Source organism: Bidens hawaiensis, unplaced genomic scaffold, assembly GCF_021521415.1.
Source record: "Bidens hawaiensis isolate Kalapana, Puna unplaced genomic scaffold, B.hawaiensis_p1.1 tig00002181_1, whole genome shotgun sequence".
Classification (NCBI taxonomy): domain Eukaryota; kingdom Viridiplantae; phylum Streptophyta; class Magnoliopsida; order Asterales; family Asteraceae; genus Bidens; species Bidens hawaiensis.
Genome location: NW_027491116.1, coordinates 1,331,650 through 1,355,255, shown reverse-complemented (window position 1 = coordinate 1,355,255; position 23,606 = coordinate 1,331,650). Strand labels below are relative to the sequence as shown.

Genomic DNA, 23,606 nt, shown 5'->3' with positions numbered 1-23,606 from the left:
CAGCGTTTTGATTATGGTCTTTTATTTTTTGATCGACCATATATCCATTCAAAATGTTTATCTAGGGAAGCTTTGAAGTTAGGGTTTTTGTGAGACCTTTAAGATCCAATATCATTGGGTCATTTTGTGATTATAACAAAACAATTAGAGTTAATTTCAGTATTCCACTTATGGTAAGTACAAATAACAACAGTTCGAGTTATTATTTTGGTCCTTTCCTTTTTCTTTAAAAATTTATGCTTATGAATTATGGCTTAACTATCACCATTTGCTTCGGTGAAATGGATGTTTATTAAAAACTACCATTAATGCATTCAACGTGAATTTTACTCTAGATATAAAACCGGCAAACCCCTCATTTCGTCCTTTTCTTCTTTTATCTTTAAATCTTACAAGAATTTAAACTTATCATCTTACTTTTGTAAGTGGAGATACCATAACACTAGACCAGTAGTCATGGGTGGTATCGTCTTCACTATGAATCACTCTACTATGATGACCAACCTCCCCTTTTCCAACTATGCAAATCCATTGGTGATTTGGTGTCCTCATAGACGTGTTTTAAGGCCATGTTAACATGGAACTAACTTGGAAACATCTTGTTGATTGAGAGTCATCATAACCAAGCTACAAGGGTCCAACTTAACTAACAATCGTGTGAGTTCAACAAAATGCATAAAAACGTAACAAACAAATGACTAAGGAAACAAAGCAAGGACTAAGGAGACGATGAAGATAGTGAATACCAAGTATTTATGACTTTAAAATAAAGTATTATTTTTATATTATTATTATTATTATTATTATTATTATTATTATTCTTTGTTGTTTTATTTTCTTTTAATGCAAACTTGGATTTATTGTTGTTTTTAAAGGTTTTGCATAATGATAGTGTGGATTATCTACTCCATATGAGCAGTGATGGACACATGAAATCTTTTTTATGAGAGGCGATAGGGGGCTTAACACTAATTTTAAGGGGCGCGATCGGGATTTTCACATACGAATAACACTAAAAAAAAAAGAAATTTAAGGTGGGCGGTCGACTCCTCTCTAAAGGGTTGGTCTGCCCCTGCATTTGAGGCGTTCTTCCATATCCATGTACCTGTGTCATGCCATGTAAAATTGTTTTTAACCTGTGTTATAAGATTCTAGCATAAATATGTAATTGTTAGCTTGAAATTGAAAAGAACTATAGAGCTTCATCCTGTTAGCTAGTACAACAAATCCACATCTGCAATAGATTAGGTAAATCCACATGTAAACATTAATAGTTTAATACCAATATTATGTAGACATTTACTAAATCTGCTTGGTGTTGCTAAAGATATAACGAATGCTTTTTAGTGAAAAGATATGCTGCCATTTTTTTCCTTTTAATATTTTGGATTATGTTGACATCTATATGCCTATAATGTGTATATATAGGCATCCATTCAACTTATTCACAAAGCCATGATTGATGATATACTTGAATAGTCGTCTTAAAGTCTTCGATAAATAAATAGGTAAAAACCATATAAACCACATAGAAAAATTTTCATCAAATAGATCCGACGGTGATAAATGATTCTCAAGTTTGAAAATACTTATCAAATATTTAATGGTTCTTGTACAACCATAGATGGCTGCTTAATATAAAACCAATTTTAAGTAGACAACGGTGAAAACCATGTAAACGTTTGTATAATTTACTACGTAAAAGTACTTATGAGGTTCTCATAGTTTTCTATTTAAAATTGGTTTTGTATATTTAACAGACCACTATGTGTACTTTTGTGTTTCAAAAAGATGATTTGTGTCCAAATAAGCATAAATACTATATCTTTTACTTACACAAATGAACATTACACAACCCAAACCCCAATTTTGTTACACAATAAGAATAAGAATGATCATAACACAACTTACTCATGTACAATAACATCTTCCTTCCACCATTTCCCTCACTTACTCAACTATGTTTCCTTCTTTCTCAACACCGTAAAAACCCGTGGGGAAATCAACTCTTTTTTGTTTAAACGCCCCACCTCAGGTGACCATTCAGCTGTCTTCAACACGGGCCTCGAGTGCTGGTTCAAAGGGCTAACGGGCCTTACACTAAACCTCTTCACCTCTTCAAAACCTTCCCTAGTCCCCCCCCCCCTCCCCCCAGGCCTAACTTCCGCCTTTGTCCGTGTTCAACCCTCCAGTTTCTCAAATCCTGTTCAACACCCAGCTTTCTTTGATTCGCCTTTTCGGCTTTTTGCAATGCAGCATCAAAAGCTTGCTTTGTTGCAGCTAATTCTAAAGTCATTTGTTCCAGTTTACTCAAGCTTTTAGATTCAGATTCCTTTGCTACATCAATTAATGATATTACTTTAGCAACCCGTGTTTGAGCCGCCTCTTCTGCTTCACGGGCTTTCTTACTTAGTTCATAATATTCCTCCAAAGAAACTGTAACTTCCACTTCCTGCTTGTTTTCAGTCCTGTTTTCGGGCCTTTGACGTGCATCAATGCCTGCCAGAGCTAGCTTTTCTAAAGCTTTAGTTTGTTCAACAGTTTCCTTTGCTTTCTTAACTTCATCATGGGCTTCTTGAGCTCGTGATTTCGCTTGATCCGCTTCTCGGGCTGCCTTTTGCAGTCGTTTCGGAAGGTCCACCATTTGTTCTCGTTTTTCCTTTTCTTTTGATCGGACACAAGCAATTTCTGATCTTGTTTGGTTTAGCTCGGCTTCAAGAGAAGCAACCACAGCTGCCGCCATCCCTTGTCGCCTCCTAGTGGCGGCAAGGGCGGCCTTTTCTCTCTTGACCTTTGTTTTTAACGAATCCGTAGTCGCTTTTAAATAATCAATCTCCTCTATTGCTTTTGCAATGTTTTCTTTCACATCTTCAACATTCTTCTTTTGAGCCAACTTTGACTCCTTGTAAGCGGTTAATTCAGTTTTCAATTCATGAAGCAAAGATGTAGCGGTATCTAGTTTAGATTTCTGATATTCGGTTGCGTTAACTTGTTGCTTGACTTTCTCAAGTTCTTCTTGTGCTTGTTTCAATTCTTGCTTCCAATTCAAAGCATCTTGTTCATGTGCAATGACTGCTTCAATCCTGTGTTCTTCAGCCTTTAAATAAGCAGCATTTGTTGATTCCAAAGATTCTTTTGTCATCATCAGTTGAATAGTGAGGCTTTCCACTTGTTTCTCAACATCTTTTGATGAAGATGCTGCATCTCGAGCTCGTTTGACAGCTATATCTTTCTCAGACACCAAGAAATCATAGTCTTTATGAAGAGTTTCAAGCTCGTTTTTAACAGTTGCCTGCTCAGCAGCTGCAGCTGCAACAAGTTCAGAATCTTGTTTGGCTTCGTGTTCTTCGGTTTCTGCCCTTTTGAGGTTCAATGTTAGTTCGTGTACGAGTTTTTTAGTGCAGTCTAGCTCCTTGAATACTTGCAGTTTAGCCTCTTCTTCTGCTTCAAATTTGTTCTTCATTAATGCAATCTCATCATTCGTGTTCTCAAGTTGTTGATCTATATCCACGTGTTTCTGCAAGTTCACATAAAACTACGTACCCTTAAAATGGTGATTTTATATACTATGGACGTGTTATATGTCACAGTTAATATGTTACAGAACAAGAAAATATAAGTTAAAGAAGATTATACCTCGGTCGTCTGAACTTTATGGGCTTTCCGGTTAACGATGGAACCAAACATTGAAACGGCTTCATTAACCGACTCAAAAGGTGAAGCTGTATCAATATCACCTACTTTCAAGCTCGGGCTCTTGAGTTGTTTAACTTTAGGTTCATCCATCCCAGAAAGATCATATAGCATTAATACATGTGATGTTGCACTAAAGAGAGTAGGAAATAGAAATGAATCTCAGTAAATTTAGGATTTATAAATTGGTGTCATTGGCAAATTTATAAGCAACTGAATCATAATTTAACTCAAATGTATCATACTAACTCTTGGCATTAAGTTAAAGGTAATCAATTAACATTAATATGCAACAACTAAAGAATAAACAATACCTACTCCATTTCAACTTCCCTGTCAAAATGGGTCCAGTAAATCGATGTTAAAACGAAAAGCTTAAGCATAACGATGACAGATTAATGTAAGTTACGAAAAGATACCTACTCCATTTTAATGTATTTTTAGATTCTTAAAACTTGCTATGTCGGGTTACGCGCGCGCCCACCGTATCACAAAGACACTCAACTTATTATTAAAAAGAGTGATGATGCGTATTTTAGATGGAAAAATTCTCAAAATGACCCATTTTAGAAGAGAGAGTCTAAAAATGTCTACACTTTTGATTAATTCTATAAATAGCCCCTCCAAATCCAATCGTGACGATGAGATTTATAAACTAGTGACAAGATGACACGCTGCGTCCAAGCTCATCGTCGGAGATGAGTTTGAGGTCAAATCTCACTGTGAAAGATGAGTTTGAGGTCAAAACTCATCATCACGATGATTTTTGGATGCCTGCTTGTCAATTTTTTATTGGTTTTTAAAAGTAATCGCTGACTTCAAAAATCTCATCGCCACGATTGGGTTTGAAGAGGCTAATTCTGAAATTGAGCAAAAGTAGGAGACATTTTTAGGCTCTCTCTCCTAAAATAGGACATTTTGGGAATTTTCAAGTAAATAAAATGATGAGAATGAATGTCTAGACTACATATATATGACATGAGATATTTTATTTATTATGCAGCATACATAAATATAGATATAGATTTAACTAAAACAACATTTATTCATAAAATATATTCATCTTTTAAAAATCTACATCTACATGCGATTCATCATATCTATCTCTATTATTTTTTTTTGTTGTATTTTCTTTTTTATTCCGCTCATAAAAATATTTTCAGGTCTTTAAGTTGTGAAGATTGGGTCTAAATCTGATTTCAATGTGCTTCACATCGTAGCGTAACAAGGCTATTTATACAATTCTGGTTACTTTATCTCTCTCCTTGTTCCCTAGATCTTATCAATTTGATTCAACCAATTAGTATTAGGGGTTTTGTAATATGCTCGAATTAGCAAAAACAACAGTAAAGCTACTCAAAAAAGTTATGTTTTTAACAATCAATCAAGATAACATATTGCTAGTTTGGTTGTGTGCGTATAGACAATTTTAATTTGAAATGGCCTTGAATATATCACTCGATTGTCTTTTTCGCTCCTAATTGGAAGGCTCTGATACCACCTGATAGAATAGAATTGAAAAATCAGAGAATAAAGTTATTCGATCAATCGATCAATCAAGCATAGTCGCTCTCATTCGTTTATTAGGAATTTAACCACATTAACCAACTAACAGATTGTTAGTTGAGCTAGTTCAAGCTATTACACAATTAGTACTTGTCTTCCAACTAATACAACATTTTGTCCCTGCTCTATTACAATTTTACAATTAAGCTCCTATACTCTTTCACTATGCAACAAAACATTTAAATAATATAGAAAGAAATAATGAAAATGCAGTAAGGTAATAAATTGATTATTTATAAGATAATTACAAAGAAAAACATATTCTAATCATAACTGTGAAAAACATAACTACTTACAATAAATCTTTTCTACATAACATACCCTAACTAATTTATTTTGTGTAACTAACAAGACTTCTAAAAGATATACACCATCTGTATTTCAAATATAAATGAATGGAAGCAACTCCAATGTTCAATGTTAGCTACTTGAATAATTATGTTTCTGTATGGTCCTACCGATACAGGAACTAAGGTACGTATGTAATTACATTCTCACGAAAATCTTTAGTCACTCGATGGTCGGGGGTGGAAGCTTCCAGAAGTTCCACGAGTTATAATCCTCCTGCTAACAGAACACCGAAAACGAATTAAAAAAAGTTAGATAAAATGTCAAGAGAAGTTAAAAGTAAATCAAACCTCTTCATGCAAAGATATTGGCGGGAAAATTCCGTTAACGAGTGCATGGATTGAAGCATATGATCTTGAGTCGATGCAGCGGTTTATAACAACCTCACCCTGTAAAACCCCCAAACAGAAGGACAAGATAGACTAAATCATTGTAGTTAATGAAGTTATGATAAGTTATAGCAGTTGTTAAGGTCTATAAGCACCTTAGGATTGATAATGAATATTTTTCCCTTGGGTATGCCGACTTTCAGGTAACTAAACTCGTCCGTGTGCCTATTTCCAAAACCAGCATAGAATGGATTCCTATCGGGTGGAAAACATACCCTGATATCCTAGAAACCGAAACAAGTTTAAAGTTTTACGAGCCTCATTTTGTCATCAATATAAACAATCATAGAAGCAAAATAATACTCCTCCAAATGTGTAAACAAGCTAATGGTGTACACGAACCGAAATAACTTAACTGTAATTGGAATAATCGATATAGCCAAACCTAAATAACCGAACCCTATAAGAAGCCAACGACTTGGTTTAAAAAACGATTTTTCATTTTGGTTTTGGATTTGCTGTCATCTAAAAGCCAAAAATACTGAACTGGACCAAAAAACTAAATTTGAGTAATTTGTAAGAAATAAAAAATGGCATAGCCCAAAAACTTTAGGTTTAAATGTGTAATAATCAATTAATTATTAATTAAAGAAAATAGGCTTAAAGTTTCAGGCCCACATTTATTATTTTGAGCCACTTTTTTGCCCAGACTAAATGGTAAAACAGAAAAAAGTCAAAAACCAAACCGAACCCATTGTGAAAAACAAAAACTAACGGTTTTCGAAAACCAAAAACCAAATTGTTTGTTTTTGGTTTGGTTTGAGGCAAAAACCAACCCATGCACACCCTTAAAAACCCGAGCTTGTTCAAGCTTGGCTCGATTGAAGCTTTTAGGGAGCTGATATCGAGTAGCTCACGGGAGACTTGGCTCGTTAACACCCCGACTCCTTTGTCTCAAAAAGACAAAACTTTCTTATTCTGGATGACCCGTGAAAAAAGTTGGCTATTAACATCAGAAAATAAGTGTTTACTTCAAACTTTTGACTATTTTATATATTTTGGAGGGTATTTTAGAGATTTGACATATTTAAATTTTGTGGAAGTCAAAAATTGTAACTTTCATGGGAAGGAGTATTTAGCAACTAACTAGGAACTAACCTCCAAGCAAGCAATTTTGAATTCATGTGGAACTCTTCTTATAACTGCAAAAGGGTAATAAAGTAATTTCAGAGACCATCCTAAAAGGACTTTTTATAGCTATATGCTATATAGCGGGATAAAAGTTGTTTAAACTAATCTAAGAGCAATGCTAAAAAGTGACAATAATAAAAGCTTGCCATAATAACAGTTTTGTTACAGAGTGATTAAAAGTTGATACAATAGGCATCCATTATTTGCAGTCGACTCATTTGCAAGGGCCCGACAGGCAAACTTTTATGAAAAATCAAGATGCATCAAATCAATACCTTCACGAAAAAGAGAAGGAAAAAGCCCGTCAGGAGAAATAACTACAGGCCCATCAGGCAAAGTCTTCCCATCCTGCATATTATAAAACATAATCATGAGCATGCAGTTAAGAATTTAGAAACAAATTATCCATAAATCAGCTGCCTTTTAGGCAAGAGAATCAAGAGTTAAACTGTTCAAGTATCTGCTTAAGGTTGAACAAGAACTGCCTAGTGATAGACGCCTGAGAAACTGCCCGAGCACTTAGATAAAGCATTTGATATCCATTTTCCTACAACACACAACCAACAAAATATTCACGTGTGCCTAAACGCATATCAGCTCGAGAACGAAAGATAATTGTTTGGTCGATCGGTTCTTTACTTTATTCCATGAGAAAAAAACAACTGTTGGCCACTATTATCCCACCATAACACATGTTATGATTTTGTGTTGTTCAAGGGTCCTACAAAAAATAACAAGGGGCCAACAAACCTTTATTGCCGAAAAGAGATGCGTTACACCAATATGTGACCAATCTCTTCCAACCAAAGGCATGAATTGTCCAAGAACATCGGATCTGTAAGACATGTGTGGTAAATTTAATATTTGATATACTAAAACTTGGTGTGAGAACCAGTGGACTTAGTGATACTTACTTGGTGATTGTTCCATCAACATCTGAGATGACAATACGAGAATCCCACCTCCACAAATAAATTCTAGCATCCACCTAAAATATATGCATGTCGAGTAAGCTGCACACAAAATGCACAAACACATAATAGTAAACTAAAAACTAACCTTTTGAGTCCCTAGAACTGATGTTGAAAACGTGAACGTTACTGTGTTTTGCCCTTCTGATAAATTCAAAGAAGCTAGCTGCTCGGGAGTTGGAATAAGTGTGCACACATGCACCTTATTGCACTTTGGTGGAGACCATTCTTTTTCAACATTAGTTTTTGCTACAGCATCAACCTTAGTTTCGGCTACAACATCAACCTTAGTTTCGGCTACAACATCAACATCAGAATCTTTTTTAATGTTCTCAGAAACATTTTTACTTCCCAATCTTCTAAACGGCCACAACCTCCACCTTCCACTGCCACCAATGTTGGGAGGACCACCTACAAAAAGGTTTTCTTCATTAATATTCAAATCTTGATATAACTATATATAACTGATATGAATCCAAATATAGATATCTTATCTATTACCACTTGCAACGCTACCGTCTTTAAGATCATTTGAGAAATTATCAACATTTTGTGGTGGTTTGTTTTCCAAGTTTGCTTCTTTGATCCTTGAAACATCAGCTTCCCTGAGCAAATCCCAATTTGAGGATTTAAGTTTGTCAACAGCACAGTCAATTTGCGGATCCTCGTCAATATCTTCTTCAATTGGATCATTAAACTGGCCCCACATGTTGGGAAGGGATTTTGCCTGCCGACCAACTTCGGCCTCAACTTCGCAACTTCTGGAAATATCCAAATTACTTGGACACCTTCTAATATTACCATTTAACCCTTCAAGATCATCTGGACAGTACATCACACTCGTTGACTCACTCCCCGCTTGTTTGACTTCTTGTTCTTTATTGATGCTTGGTTTTGAATCATCAAGATCACCAAATATCAACTGTTCTTCCACATACTGTTCAGATACTTGAAAGTCACCATTCATATCATTCGTATCATCTACTTCGTTTTCAAGATTATCGTCATGATCAGTATTCTCCAACTTATTTACAAAGTGTTGCTCATGCAAAACCAAACTTGCCTCTAATCTTCCACTAGTAATCTCGCCATTATCATTTCTTGATTCTCGACCGATCTTCTTATTACTAATAGTTTTAGGCGAAAGATTCGTTGACCACCTCATTTCCAAAAGATCAGCAGCAATCTCAGCACTTTCAAGTGATGTCTTTCTACCAACATTTGACTCATTCTCTTCCTTTGGCAAAACTTGTTCATTCACAGACCGGTTTCCTAAAACAAACCCCAAAAGCCTAGACCGTTTAGAGCTCGTTCTAGACATAACCGCACCGTCATAACTCACACTTGTAGACGAATGTGATGAAGCCGATTCCTCTACATCAACCTCCCTTAGAAAATACGCCTCTCCGCGTGGATCCAAATGCATATGAAAATCAGCATCAACTCCATTAACATTAATATCTACAACTCTTACTCTCGCCTTCAAAACCCCTTGAAACTTCCCAAATCTAACATACCAAGGAGACGATTTCAAGCTACCGTCTTGTTGTTGCACCACAACAATATCAACCGCGCCACCAAAGGGATGAAACGGGCCAGAAACAGTATAAACCCCTTGACTTATATAGCTACCTAACCGCCCTACCGCATACATCTTTTCCTAAATTCACCAAAATTGCATCCCCAATTTCAAGATTTCTAAACCAAGTGGGGGCAAAACTAAACAAGGTCAATTTTTTTGAAATACCCAATTGATTTCTATCAATTCAAACAGTTCCAAAACAATACACAACCCAGTTGGGGTGGGGGGCAGAACTAAACAAGATTAAAATTTTCAAAATACCCGATTCGTTTAAACCAAAGACAGAAGCTTGACAACGAAAATGATAAAATCTTTACCTAAATTCTTCACCAAAATCGGATCCCCTATTCAAACACAAAACTCAAACCAATTGGTGTCAGAAAGAACTAAACAAGATCAAAAATTTGGAAATACACAATTGATTCCAATCAAAGATGGAAGCTTGACGGTTGAAATTAATCAAAATCACATCCCCAATTGAAGCAGAACTAAAGAAGATCAAATTTCTCGAAATAGTTTCAACCAAAGATTGAAGCTTGAATACTAAATTCAGACGAACACAACTGAAAGCTTTGTAATGAATAAATAAATAAATAAAGGAATGAAGGAAGGAAGGTCAAATGGATAGAATTGTTATTATTATTACACACACAGTTGTCAAATGGGTATAAAAAGCATATTCGTTTTCAGATTATTCGATTGCGAGGAATGGATGACGACAGTCAAATCTAATGGCCGCCGATGATTGTTTGTTGTTAAATTAAACAGATCGCTGGAGATTTAAGGTGAATAGGATGTAATTTAATGTAACGATGACTTGGGGTTGTGACTCAGATAGATGATGAATCTAGGAAACAACAGAACGGAAGAAGTTAATGATTTGATTTGATTTGATTTGATTTTATTTTATTTTATTTTATCGAGTGAATTAGGGGTGTGTGTGTGTGTGTGTGTGTCCAGGGACCTTCTCGTCGTTTAATTTCCCACCTCCTACATACATGCATACTTAACCGTCTTCACTTATTAGCATCACCCTAACTCAAAAGACTAGAATTTTAAATCATTAGCTTGCATGCGGCGGAGGGTTATTCAAAAACTCCAAATCCGAATCCAACTTCGAATCCGAAAATTCTTATATCCGAACTACCCAAAATATTTTTAATTATTAAATAATAAATATTATTTACAAATTTCGTATAGTTTTTGGATATTTCGCATAATTTCTCGAATATTTCGGATGTTTCATATAATTTTCGAATACTTCGGATAACTTTTTGAATATTTCAGATATCTGAAATACTTTAAAAGTAGTTCTTTACATTTATTTGTAAATAATTTTTTTTATAAAAAGAATCTGAATCCGAAATTTTGGATATGAATTCGAATAGTGAAATCCACTATCCGAAATATTCAGATATCCAAAACTCCAAATATCCGAATTTGAACACCCCCGGCGAAGAGTGGGGAGGCATCATTGGTCATCTCATCCCACCAAACCACATCTTCAAATGCCATGGTCTTCCCCACACAACACCATTCGGGAGCTATGGTGATAAGGGCGCTATCAAAATAAAGGTGATGTCCACCTCCTCTAAGAACCAATCATTTTTTTTATAAAGAAAATCTATTTAAACATATTTAACCTACAACCCTTAAATTCACGGGTTGTTAGTTATTGTCACACTGCCTACATAACAGTGACGTAACATGATAACTCACTCTTGCTACTTATCTCACACCACACAACCTTATTATCTTACAAATCATCATATATTTTGATCATACAAAGCATACGAGGTTGTAAGAATGTAATACGTGTTCTTGGGGTAATGGTTAACTTCATTCGCATTATAATTACACACGAAACTAAATAATCATGTAACTCGTATAAAAATTACGCATGTACATAATTATCCAGCTTGTAAAAATAGTTACGTAACTTAAAGAAATAATTGCGCAACAAATTTTCATAATTATGCATGCACACAATTATACAGGTTATATTATAGTAGTACAACTAAGTTTATTTTTTTTAAATCAATTTAAAGAAAAACCATAGCAATAAATTACGTAACCATAACAATGCTTGATTATGGTGTAATCAAACACTGGTATGTTACATACCTTATTATGGTGTAATGTTTATATAAAAAAAATGTTTTAGACATTTGACAAAGAAGAGAATTTGAAAAGGTTAACAATGATAGGCTATACCATATTTATCCCTTTAGCTATATCTTATGTGGAAAATTGATGAGGATACCCTTAATATCAATCATTAATTTCTTAATGTAATGATTTAAAATTGAATAAAGTGTCAAAATCGTCCCTAATGTTTTGTCAGTTATGCGACGTTCATCCAAAAAGTTTATTTTATGAACTGGACCATCGAGGTTTTCTCATTCTTGTCAATTGTCATCTAAATCATTAACTCCATTTATTTTTAAAGTTAACTCAAGGATAAAATTTTCATTTCATTTTTTTATTTTTCTTTTTGCACCTAAGACACAAACCAACCAACCCACCCCTTCAACACCCCCCTCCCTTTTTTTCTTTTTTCTTCTACGTCAATAACATGCTATTACCACCATCACCCACCCAAGCCAGCCACCATCCGAAATCGTCTCAACCACCGTCTCCCTAGTCTTATGTCATCCGGTAAACTTGTCTCAGCCGCCCCCTTGTGCATCACTATCGTCCCTATTCTTATCTTTCTTCAGATTCGACTCACTAGAATTCGGAAACAAGTTCTGCCTCTATCGCCTTCTCTCTGTTCGGGTCTCGCATTAACAGATCTAATTTCGTGTGGAGTACGAGGTGCTTTGTGAATTGGGGGGGGGGGGGGGTATTTGATGTGAAAAGGATGAAAATGGCCCTTTTTAACTATGAGAAAAGTCGGTTTTTCCCTTAAGTTAATGATGATAATTAACAGAGTTAATATTTTGGACATAATTGGCAAGAAGTGGAAAACTTGATGGTCCAATTGCAAAAATTAATCATTTTGAACGAAAGTTGCATAATTAACCAAACCTTAGGGACAGTTTTGACACTATACTCTTCAAAATTCTTCTTAGCAATAAGGTACAAAAAATTACAAAAAGTTAAATGTTTGATTATGCTTTATTAAAAAATAAATAAAAAATAATATCGTATAAAAAAATTATAGACGTTTAACAAAGAAGATAATTTGAAAAAATTAACAATGATAGGCTATACCATTACCCCTCTAGCTATTTCTTTTATAAAAAATTGATGAGGGCATTAATATCAATCATTAGTTTCTTAATCCTATTTTTTTTTCTAATGGTCAACAAACATAGAATGCCTAAGTAATTCATACGAGGTGACTCAATGCCAAAATGAAACCGTCAGCTGGCCCAACCCAGTCATACGAAGTCCTTAAGCGTCTCCAAGTTATCTCCAATTCCGGGGAAAACTCTCCCGCTTGAAGGCCACTGGTGGTAAAACCCAGGCGCCCTCAAGATCGAACTGGAGATCACAAATATCTCAGTTTTTCTTCATTAAGGCACCCATATCTCTCTAAAGTATTGTAGGTGGGGATTAAACTTGAGTCTCAATTGAAAAACTCATACTTTATATCACTACATCACATTGAAAACGACAATTTCTTAATCCAATAATCCAAAATTCTTCTTAAATTTTGTACGATTAAAAGGCTTTGTATTCAAACAGTTTTCTTTATATAGTTATTAAACTCCTTTTGTTATAATATGTTTAGCATATTTTCATATGACCATATTGAAGCTGATCCGTTGTTTAAAATTTTCCATTAACTTGAAAAATAACAAAAATAGTTGGTACGTATTCATGTTAAATAAAGAAACGTGTAATTAACGTATTTTTAGGAAGTGTTTAACGTCTATATTTGATGTTAGAATTAGAAAACGTGGAGTAAAGGATTACGTAAATGTTTTGTTTATTATATTAAAATAAAAGGTAACAAGGTATAAATGCAATATTTGGGTAATTTAAAATTTTTTTAGAATGACTAAGTATTTACACGTTATAGGGTTTAAACCCATAACCTCTTGTTTCACACCCTAGCTAACTTCTCACCACATCAAATTGAGAACGACATGATTAATTTAATTTTATGTTTAATTATGTTACGTTAAAAGATAAATAGTGTTAAAATGACAAAGTTAAACGCATCATTCTCATTCCTTAAACCCAGCCACGCGGTCACGCACCCACTAATATTGGCCTTCGCGTCCGTCTCGACACTTTATAATTTGGTGTTTGGCTAAAACTGAAGTTGACACATTAGGTAATTCTTGTATTAACTTAATAAGAAAAAAATAAAAAAGTAAAATAAAAATAAAACTTGCCCGGCATAATATTAGAAAAATAAACTAATAAAGTGTTAAAAACAAAATTTTATTTAAAACTCTAAACCAACACTATGCTTAGAGACATCCTAACGAGAGAGCTCACAAACGGTCATAGCACACCACATGAATATTTCTTTCCTTTCTTCCACATTCTTTATATGTGATTACATATTTATTCATTGGAAAAGACTCAACGTATGCAGTTTCTCTTCTTCATATCAGCATCACCTCCTTCACAAATAGTAAAAAAAACGTCTCACTAGAGGATATAAAGCACCACGTCTTATATCAACCATAAAAAAATATATTTTAGTTTAGTTTTTCTTAGGTCTTAAAATGACTTTAATAAAATAATTTTGTGTATGATTTGCTTTCAACTTGAGATGAGATGTTGTAATATTGTTTTATATTCAAATTTCAATTGCAAGGTTATCTAATTATGAAATTATATAACAGTAGTAAATGTAACATATGAAATGAATTTTCAAGGAAAGAATTTTGTATGTAACATATTCGCTGAGTTAAGACGTCAATATAGAGCAAGAATAGATTTATACAAGAACACATTTTAAGTTATTACGTTGAATAGATGTCAATTGTCAAAGATAAGATCTCATCTTGGAAATTCACAAGTGTGAATTCTATAACATATGAAAATTAAAGTATATAGTCTATACTCTATAGATGACTATAATGGATCTTGTGAGATTCGCATGCTTTATTGGAAGTTATCGTGAAAAAAATTACAAGCATGAATTCAAACATATGAACACATCATATGTTATACTATTAACTTCCGAGATTCATTGAAAAGTCTTTCACCAATTCACTGTTGATGAAAAAAGGTGTATAGGTGCGTCTACAACCTTTATGTTGTTGAAGCTATGTAGAAGACTCAACCTCCAATGTGGGAGAGTATCCTAGATGCATAGCTTCAAGGAATAACAATGGAAATTTATACGCCACTTAAGGATAATGTTGTAAATACCATGTTGTTTAGTCTCAAACTAATTGACTTCGTCTCGTGACGATAGTGAATTAGTGATGGCATGAAAAAGCCATTCATCTTGTCGATGACTTGGACTAATACTCATGATGGAGAATGTACAAGTTAATAGTGATGTGTGTGGAGATTAATGGCTAATAAGCCATGATCCAAAACTAAATGATGAAGTTAAGTACGTGTGTGACATACAATAACTGTTGAGACTTTCTTAAAAAATATGGTTTAGGATGATTAGTAAGGCTTGTGATATTCTCTAAACTCAGGAATGAATGTTAATAATGGATGAAGTGATATTCTTTATAAGGCTGTAAAGTATCAAAATAATGTCTCTTTTGTTTACATGTTAGAGCATTGTAGTCTATAGCAAAGACAACTACTCGTTAGGTATGGTGCTTAGTGAAAATCATACTAACTCTAAAACATTCAAAATATATGGACACAAGAAATTGTGTATAGACAAAACTTTCAAGAACTTCATCTTAGAACGAGAACTTGTGGAGAATGGGATTATTGAGATCAAAACCATTGTTCGTTGTAGTTAATTTATCGCTTCCTTTAGTGTTTTGGACCCTCGATTTCGACAAAAATAAAAGGGAAACTAACTTGGTTGAGTTGTAGTGATATTTAAATCATCCTAGCTAGTCCAACTCAACTTCAACACTTAAGTACTCATTTAGTCTATAGCAACCTCCTATAGTGTAACGTACGTAAACTCAACCTTATATTATCTTCCCACGAAAACATATTTAGTTTAGTTTTCTTGTCTACGATATTTCCACTTTTGTATCTTGATATGCATGATGAATATTTCAGAACGTAAAAGCATAATATTTTGAGAAACTCACAATTAACCCTTTATGTAAGCATATTAATATATACGACATCCGATGTTATCTACATGAATATTTGCGTGGATCATATTATTTGAATCATATTTGTGTGCATGATTCCACCAACCGTCTAAGAATGACTTAGTGTACAGCTTAAAGACCGACTTATGTATCTTATCCACATTAATTCATATATATTTGCATTCATATAAATATTTATGTGGATAACATTATTTTCTAAAAAAATAATTTCTTATTCAAAATATTCAGTGTCATTTTGCGTACTCCAAAGCCCTTGCATCCCAGGATGCCGAGTTCGACTTTTCCATAAAATTTAAATGTCTTAAATATTATAAATGAATATTTGTAATTGCAATCTGAAAGTTATTTTATTCTATCATGCTAGTTTACGATATATAATTAAAGTAGAATGCTAAAATCAAGAGGAAGTTACAAACCAAATAAATATACAATTAATATAAGCATCTACCAATAATAGATTCATATAATAACGCATGAAATAAGGATTGAATCAATTCAAAATATATTTGAATTAATAATGCTAATCTTGTGTCTTAATATGCCCCCACAATATGGACGGTCCAGTAATGAGTCCAATCTTGGACATTAGAAGATGAAATCTTGAACGTGGTGTCGGTTTTGTAAGGGCATCGGCTAGTTGGTCATCTCCGGCAATATGTGTAACACGAATAGATTGATCAGCCACCTTTTCACGAACAAAATGGAAATCAAGTGCTAGATGTTTCATGCGGGAGTGAAAAACGGGATTTGCGGAGTATTGAGTGGCACTTAGATTGTCACAAAAAATAGTTGGGATAGTGGCTGATTTGAAACCGAGTTCTTTTAGGAGGGAATTTATTCATGTAATTTCTGTTGTTGTAGAGGCAACAGCTCGAAATGCCGATTCGGTTGATGAACGAGCAATTGTTGGTTGTCTTTTAGAGCTCCATGCAATTGGGTTGGAACCAAGGTATACGATATAACCGGCTGTATTTCTATAGGTGTCTTTGTCACCCGCCCAATCTGCATCAGTGAAAGCATGAAGTTGTAATGGAGATTTATAATGAAGCAAAATACCTTTATTTATGGAACCATGAAGATACCAAAGTAGCCTTAAGGGCATTCCAATGGGTAGTCGTGGGTGCATGCATAATTGAGATAGTTCGTTCACGGTAAAAGCAACATCGGGTCGTGTAAGGGAAAGGTATTGTAGAGCACTGACTAATGCTCTATATTCAGTGGGGGGATGATAGAGGGGTACCACCATGTAGTGTGATGGTCTCGGAGCATGTAATAGGTGTAGGCATCGGCTTACAATCACCCATATTGGCTCGTTTTAGGATATCATAAATGTATTTTGTTTGAGATAGGAATATTCCAAGAGAATGAGGAAGAACTTCAATACCAAGAAAATAGGAAAGATTACCTAGGTCATTGAGTGAAAATTTGATGGCAAGGGAGGAAATAAATGAATCAAGGATTTGAGGGTTAGGTCCGGTGACAATAATGTCATCAACATAGACTAGAATATAGATGGGAGATGCGCTGTTAGTGTGGATGAACAACGAAGGACCTGAGACAGTGGGTTGGAATCCATTTAAGGTAAGATGATATTTTAATTCTTCGTACCAAGCGCGAGAGGCTTGGTGAAGGCCATATATAGCTTTATTTAACTTGCATATATGAGACGGGAAGGATGGGTTGACAAAACCAGGTGGTTGTGCCATGTAAACATTTTCATTCAACGTGCCTTGTAAAAAGGCATTGTTGATGTCAAGTTGGCGGAGGTTCCAGTTTTGTGAAACAGCCAAGGCGAGTTTGACAAATGGACTAAAGGTTTCGGCATAGTCAATTCCAGGTCGTTGATGGAAACCTTTGGCTACAAGACGAGCCTTAAGGCGATCAATGGAGCCATCCGGTTTGTACTTTGTACGAAATACCCATTTAGAGCCGACAATATTGGAAGCTTGAGTGGAAGGTACAAGATTCCATGTGTGATTTCTCATTAGGGCCTCATACTCTTCCGTCATGGCGTCTCGCCAAAGAGGGTGTTTTAAGGCTTGAGTGATGGTGGATGGTTTAGTAATGGGACCATTAATGGCAGTATATAATTGAAAGGATGGGTTGTGGTAGCGGGGGTTTGGTTTGCGTATTATGTTTTGAGCCATGGCATGGGTTTGGTTTTGACTGGTTGTGAAGGTGTAGATTGGGATGTTGATTCAGGGGATTGGGACGGTAACTGATGGGTTGAATTGTCATCAATAGGAAGATTTGGATATGAGGAGGGAATATTAGTGGGTTGTTGGGCTATAGATGATGGTTGGGTATGGGTTTCATTGGTTACATGTAAGGATGTTGATTAGTCTGAGCTAGATGAAGCAATAGAGGCATTATGGTAGGTTATTTCGTTTGGGCTTAGGGAATTAGATGGAGATGTTGGGTCAGGTATTGTAGTGGTATTGTTGGAAATAATTTGAAGAGTTAGGGGTAACCATTCGTCTACATTAGGAGATGAAACCTTAGTAGTTGTGAGTTCTTCATAAAGGAATTGATTTTCAATAAAATTTACGTGTCTAGAGGTATAATTTTATTATATGTGGGGTCGAGTGCTTAGTAAGCACTTTGAGAAGATGAGTAACCAACGAGGATGCATGGTTTAGATTTAGGAAGAAGTTTGTGAGAAGAGTATGGTCGCAACCAAGGATAACAAAGACAACCGAACCTCTTAGTTTGTCGTAGTTCGGTTGTTTATTAAAGAGTTTTTTGTATGGTGAGTCATTTTGAAGAGTTAGTGTGGGAAGTCGATTGATAAGATAAGCGGCAGTAGAAATAGCAAAGGTCCAATAAGTTGTTGGTAATTTTGCATGTGTTAATAGGGATAAACCGGTTTCAACTAGGTGACGGTGTCTACGCTCGGCGTATCCGTTATGCTCCGGTGTATGTGGTGATGAAGTGAGATGAGATATTTCTCGGGATTGCAAATGAGAGGAATGTTTTATATATTCACCGTCATTGTCGGAGAATAATTGTTTAATAGTTGTTTTGAAATAATTTTCAACTAAATTTTGAAAATGAATGAAAGTGGTTAAAGAGTCGGACTTGTTTTTAAGTGGACATAACCATATGTATTTCGTATAATGATCTACAAAAATGATATAATATTTGTGACCATCAAAAGAGGTAATTGGAGATATCCAGACATCCGAGAAAATTAATTGCAGGGGAGCATTTGAGGAAAGAGTAGATGTAGAAAATGACAATTGACTCTTATTTATCTGACAAGAGCTACAATTGTTATTTGAATTTGAAATGCAAGGAAAAAAGGAAGATAAAAATTTTAGGACCTTAGTATTAGGATGTCCCAATCTATGATGCCAAAATGTTGATTTAGTCTTTTGGATCGTGAATGTAGAAGGTGATGAATGAGAAGTTGAACGAAGTTAATAAATCCTGTGGCTAGCTTTTCTTTCAAGAATCAAGAGATGTGAATTTGGATCCTTTATAAGAAAAGCAGATTGAAAGAATTGAACTAGAACATAATTGCCATCACATAAACGAGATATGGAAATAATGTTTCTAGATATACTAGGAACACAAAAGAACGTTTTTAAGTATAAGAGTAGTAGTTGGTGTGTTTATGACAATTGAACCAATATCAGTGATTGTAAAGATGAACCGTCACCAATTATGAGCTCCTCGGTTCCATTGTAAGGTTCATGGTTGGCTAATGCGTTTAGGTCATTGATGAGATGATGAGTTGCATGATGTGTCCAAATTTATTCATATTTATTGCACATCTTTTACCTCATTTTACACACTTTTGGTGGTGTCACACCCCGCCTTTGAGCCTAGGCGTGTGACTCACAGTTGGTACCACTTTTGTCAATTTATCAAAGTTTGCAGCGGAAAATGTTATTATAAAATATTTACTTTCATAACATAGGGAATTAAATACCCTTGTTTGTTTTACAAAATTACTTGTTTAAAAACAAGTTTAATATATATATATATGCCTCAATACAAAATTAGCTGTCACACCCGGCCCTGAGCGGCGGAAACAGCCGGGCGCGCACGAGTGGGGATTGATAATTAAGCACGGGCCATTGCAAAACATTCAAAGATTTTTATTGCGCATGAGAAGTTTAGTACAAACACATTACATTGTTCAAAGATTACAAAAAGAAACATCCAAGTATAAAACTGAAGATTTCCTCGCCATATCCCCTTGCGCGGCGGGTAACCGTGCGCATCGAGGGGATAAAACCAAAATCTTCCAAAAAGCTTGTTTTAGATGTTCAGCGTGTGGTGCTCTAAGTGTGACTCCATGCGCTACCTAGTTATCTCCTGAAAGACACGTAAAAACATTTGAATCAGTATAAACTGAGTGAGTTCACAAGTTTTAGTAACTTGATAAAATCATTCTGAATCATTTCTGGCAACCTCATTAACATCTGCTTGGTAAAATCGTAATAACACATAATTCTGACAATATTCTGATAAAAATCGTTCCGCGGGTTACGCGTGAACAAATTCTGGATACGGTGCGTCTAAGTGGCGCAGCCACTACGAGCTAAAATAACGTAAAACCGTCCCGCGAGTTACGCGCAGACGTTTCTGGAAAACTATGCTCGTCTATGCAAAGAGGCATTGCCCCTACGAGCTAAGGATACTGTCCCGCGGGTTACGCGCGAACAATTCTGAGAAACTGTGCTCGTCCATGCAAAGAGGCATTGCCCCTACGAGCTAAGGATACCGTCCCGCGGGTTACGCGCAGACGTTGTGCCGGAAAACAAGGCGCTCGTCCATGCAAAGAGGCGCGACCCCTACGAGCGGGCTCAACCCCATAGTACTGCCCCATGCCAGGCACTCGTCCATGCAAAGAGGTGCGACCCCTACGAGTGGGCGGATCAAACCAGCAGTCCCTACCCTTAGAGTTCCAATGGTAAAGTGATCACTTACTCGAGTTCTAGCGCACATACATTGAAAACCTTAGATAACCGTTTGCATTGCTCATCATGAAACATAACTTAAACACATAATCGCTTGCATAGCTTGTAAGTATACCATGATAAAACATTATTTAAGTACGTGTCCCTCGCCCCGAAAGCAGTTTAAAAACAGTGAAAACAGTGAAAATAGGGGCTGTGAGACTCACCTGTGGTTCTTGTTAAGGGATTAATCGAGATTCGGGTTTTCTTGGTGTTGGCCTCGGAATCGAAGGTCTAGAATACGATTAAATAACAAGTATATATATTAAGATCAAGAAATAGGAGAATATAAGGGTTGGATAGTAGGTCTCAAGGTTATATTCTCGGCTTACCTAGTAACAGGATCGGAGCTGGAAACAACGGATGCTTGGGAAAGGATTAGTGCAAGTTTGTAGTTCTTTGAAGTGTGTTTTGGGTGATAATTTAGGCTACAAATTTATAGGCAAACTCAAGGGAACACAATCCCTTGCTTTAGGGGATTGAAATCTTTTCATATCTAAATGTAATGATGATAAAGTATGGAAGTTATTATTATTTACTTAAGAGTGGAGTGGTGGATAAAAGATTTTGATTTGATTTGGACAGAACATGCAGGTCTGGGGTTGGTGAGAATAGGGTGGCTGACAGTTGACTTTTCATGTTACAGTGTGCTTTTTCAGGTACTTTTGTCAGTGTACAGTAAAAAGTGGAAAATCTTTGAAACACGCTACTGTTTCCTTTCGGGCGGGAGTAATCTCCTTAACTGGAGAATAGACCAAGTGTTCTGCGCGTATAACTTGGTGCGCATAGCTTTCTGCGTATAGGACATGTCTTTGCTGCGGGTAGGTGCGTAACCTTCTCGCAGTTAGGGACATTTGAGTTTCATTTGTAGATTCTCCAGGTGGTCTTGGTATTTCAACATAGTGATCAGTCATGTTGAAGTCAATTCCATCTTGGAGCTTCAGACAAACTAGCTCTCATCGTTCCCGCCATGCGGGTAGGTTAGTTCCCTTCCGCACGCGCATAAACGATGTAGGATGCACCCGCCTTAGCATCATGCGGGATGGTCAACCCATAGACAACATAACGTAAAGTTACATGAAAACATAAAGCCAAATCATTCACGCATGGCGCATATAACATATGCTCACGCTGGTTCTTAACATGGTGCGCTCGCGCAGGGCGCACATAACAAATGCACGCGCTTAATATTTACAATCACCTAATTATTAGGTTGATTACTTAGCTTATGGGTTTGGGAAATTACCGGTTGTCACATTCTCCCCTCGTTAAACGAATTTCGTCCCGAAATTTAGGAGACGTTGCTGGCAGAAGCCATGTTCTGAAAGAGGTGTGGGTATTTTGTGCGCATCTGGTCTTCTCTTTCCCAAGTGAATTCAGGCCCACGCCTCGAGTTCCATTGAACCTTTACTAACTTGATTTTGCTTCTGCGTAACTTTTGTTCTTTCCAATCGGTTACTGCTATGGGTTCTTCTACGAAGTGCAGCTGTTTGTCAATATGAATTTCTCCCAATGGTAAAATCAACGTTTCGTCAGATAAACACTTCTTGAGGTTGGATACATGAAACGTATCGTGAACTCCACTGAGTTCGGCGGGTAGACGGAGTTTATAAGCAACTGGACCGATCCTCTCCAGGATCTCAAATGGTCCAATGTAGCGCGGATTTAGCTTTCCTCGCTTACCGAAACGGGGGACTCCCTTCCATGGAGAGACTTTCAAAAGTACTTTATCCCCCACTTGAAACTCCAACGGTTTCCTTTTCATATCAGCATAACTTTTCTGTCTGTCGCGTGCTGCCTTAAGGCGATCCCTTATCTGAAAAATCTTGTCTGTTGTTTCTTGGATCACTTCTGGACCAGTCATTTGCTTGTCGCCCACTTCAGCCCAACACAGTGGGGATCTACACTTGCGCCCATATAACGCTTCAAACGGTGCTGCCTTGAGGCTTGTGTGATAACTGTTATTGTAAGAAAATTCAACCAACGGAAGGTGGGTATCCCAACTACCTCCAAAATCGATCGCGCACGCGCGCAGCATATCTTCCAATGTCTGGATCGTTCGTTCGCTTTGTCCATCCGTTTGGGGGTGATAAGCCGTACTCATGTCCAGTCGAGTACCTAACCCCTCTTGTAATGATCTCCAAAACCTTGAGGTGAACCGACTATCTCTATCAGAAATGATGGACACTGGGACTCCATGTTTTGAAACTACTTCTCGAATATATAGTCGGGCTAACTTTTCCATTTTATCAGTTTCTTTAATCGGCAGGAAGTGCGCTGACTTAGTTAGCCGATCTACAATAACCCATATCGTGTCGTAACCCCCAGGTGTCCTTGGTAGTTTGGTGATGAAATCCATGGAGATTTGTTCCCACTTCCACATGGGAATTTCTGGCTGTTGAAGTAACCCCGACGGCTTCTGGTATTCAGCCTTTACCTTTGAACACGTCAGGCACTTACTGACATGTGTCGCGATGGCGCCTTTAAGATTGGGCCACCAATACAACATTTTAACATCTTGGTACATCTTGTCTGCGCCAGGATGTACGGAATACCGCGTCTTGTGAGCTTCGTTTAATACCTGCTCGCGCAGTCCTCCCTTGAGAGGGACCCATATGCGGTTGGCAAAATATCGAGTGTTCCCTTTAAGTTTCAAATTCTTAATCATACCCCCAAGGGATTCAGTTTTAACAAACTCTGGTTTCAAGGCTTCTTGCTGAGCGTCTCGG

At 36.3% G+C, this 23,606-nt stretch overlaps 1 protein-coding gene and 1 pseudogene across 1 annotated transcript; both read right to left on the bottom strand.

Annotated features, from left to right (window-relative positions):
* Positions 1 to 1,946: 1,946 nt before the first annotated feature.
* LOC143609411 (protein WEAK CHLOROPLAST MOVEMENT UNDER BLUE LIGHT 1 pseudogene) lies at positions 1,947 to 3,807 on the bottom strand (annotated as a pseudogene).
* A 1,875-nt stretch (positions 3,808 to 5,682) lies between these two features.
* LOC143609617 (phosphatidate phosphatase PAH2-like) lies at positions 5,683 to 9,844 on the bottom strand. The gene is made up of 10 exons (XM_077084328.1): positions 8,600 to 9,844; positions 8,187 to 8,509; positions 8,042 to 8,115; positions 7,878 to 7,962; positions 7,592 to 7,674; positions 7,403 to 7,479; positions 7,095 to 7,138; positions 6,092 to 6,220; positions 5,898 to 5,996; positions 5,683 to 5,823 (listed from the first exon to the last, which is right to left on the bottom strand). The coding sequence occupies exons 1-10, from the start codon at positions 9,750 to 9,752 to the stop codon at positions 5,770 to 5,772; spliced, it is 2,121 nt and encodes a 706-aa protein (XP_076940443.1). The 5' UTR covers positions 9,753 to 9,844; the 3' UTR covers positions 5,683 to 5,769.
* Positions 9,845 to 23,606: the final 13,762 nt, after the last annotated feature.

What these genes read in the sequence shown, in the direction of transcription:
- LOC143609617 (XM_077084328.1), bottom strand. Translation starts at nt 9,752, where the DNA reads ATGTATGCGGTAGGGCGGTTAGGTAGCTATATAAGTCAAGGGGTTTAT. An exon ending in ATCTCTTTTCGGCAATAAAG is followed by an intron (nt 7,675 to 7,877) that starts GTTTGTTGGCCC and finishes TGTGTGTTGTAG; the next exon opens with GAAAATGGATATCAAATGCT. An exon ending in TCCTTCTCTTTTTCGTGAAG is followed by an intron (nt 7,139 to 7,402) that starts GTATTGATTTGA and finishes ACCCTTTTGCAG; the next exon opens with TTATAAGAAGAGTTCCACAT.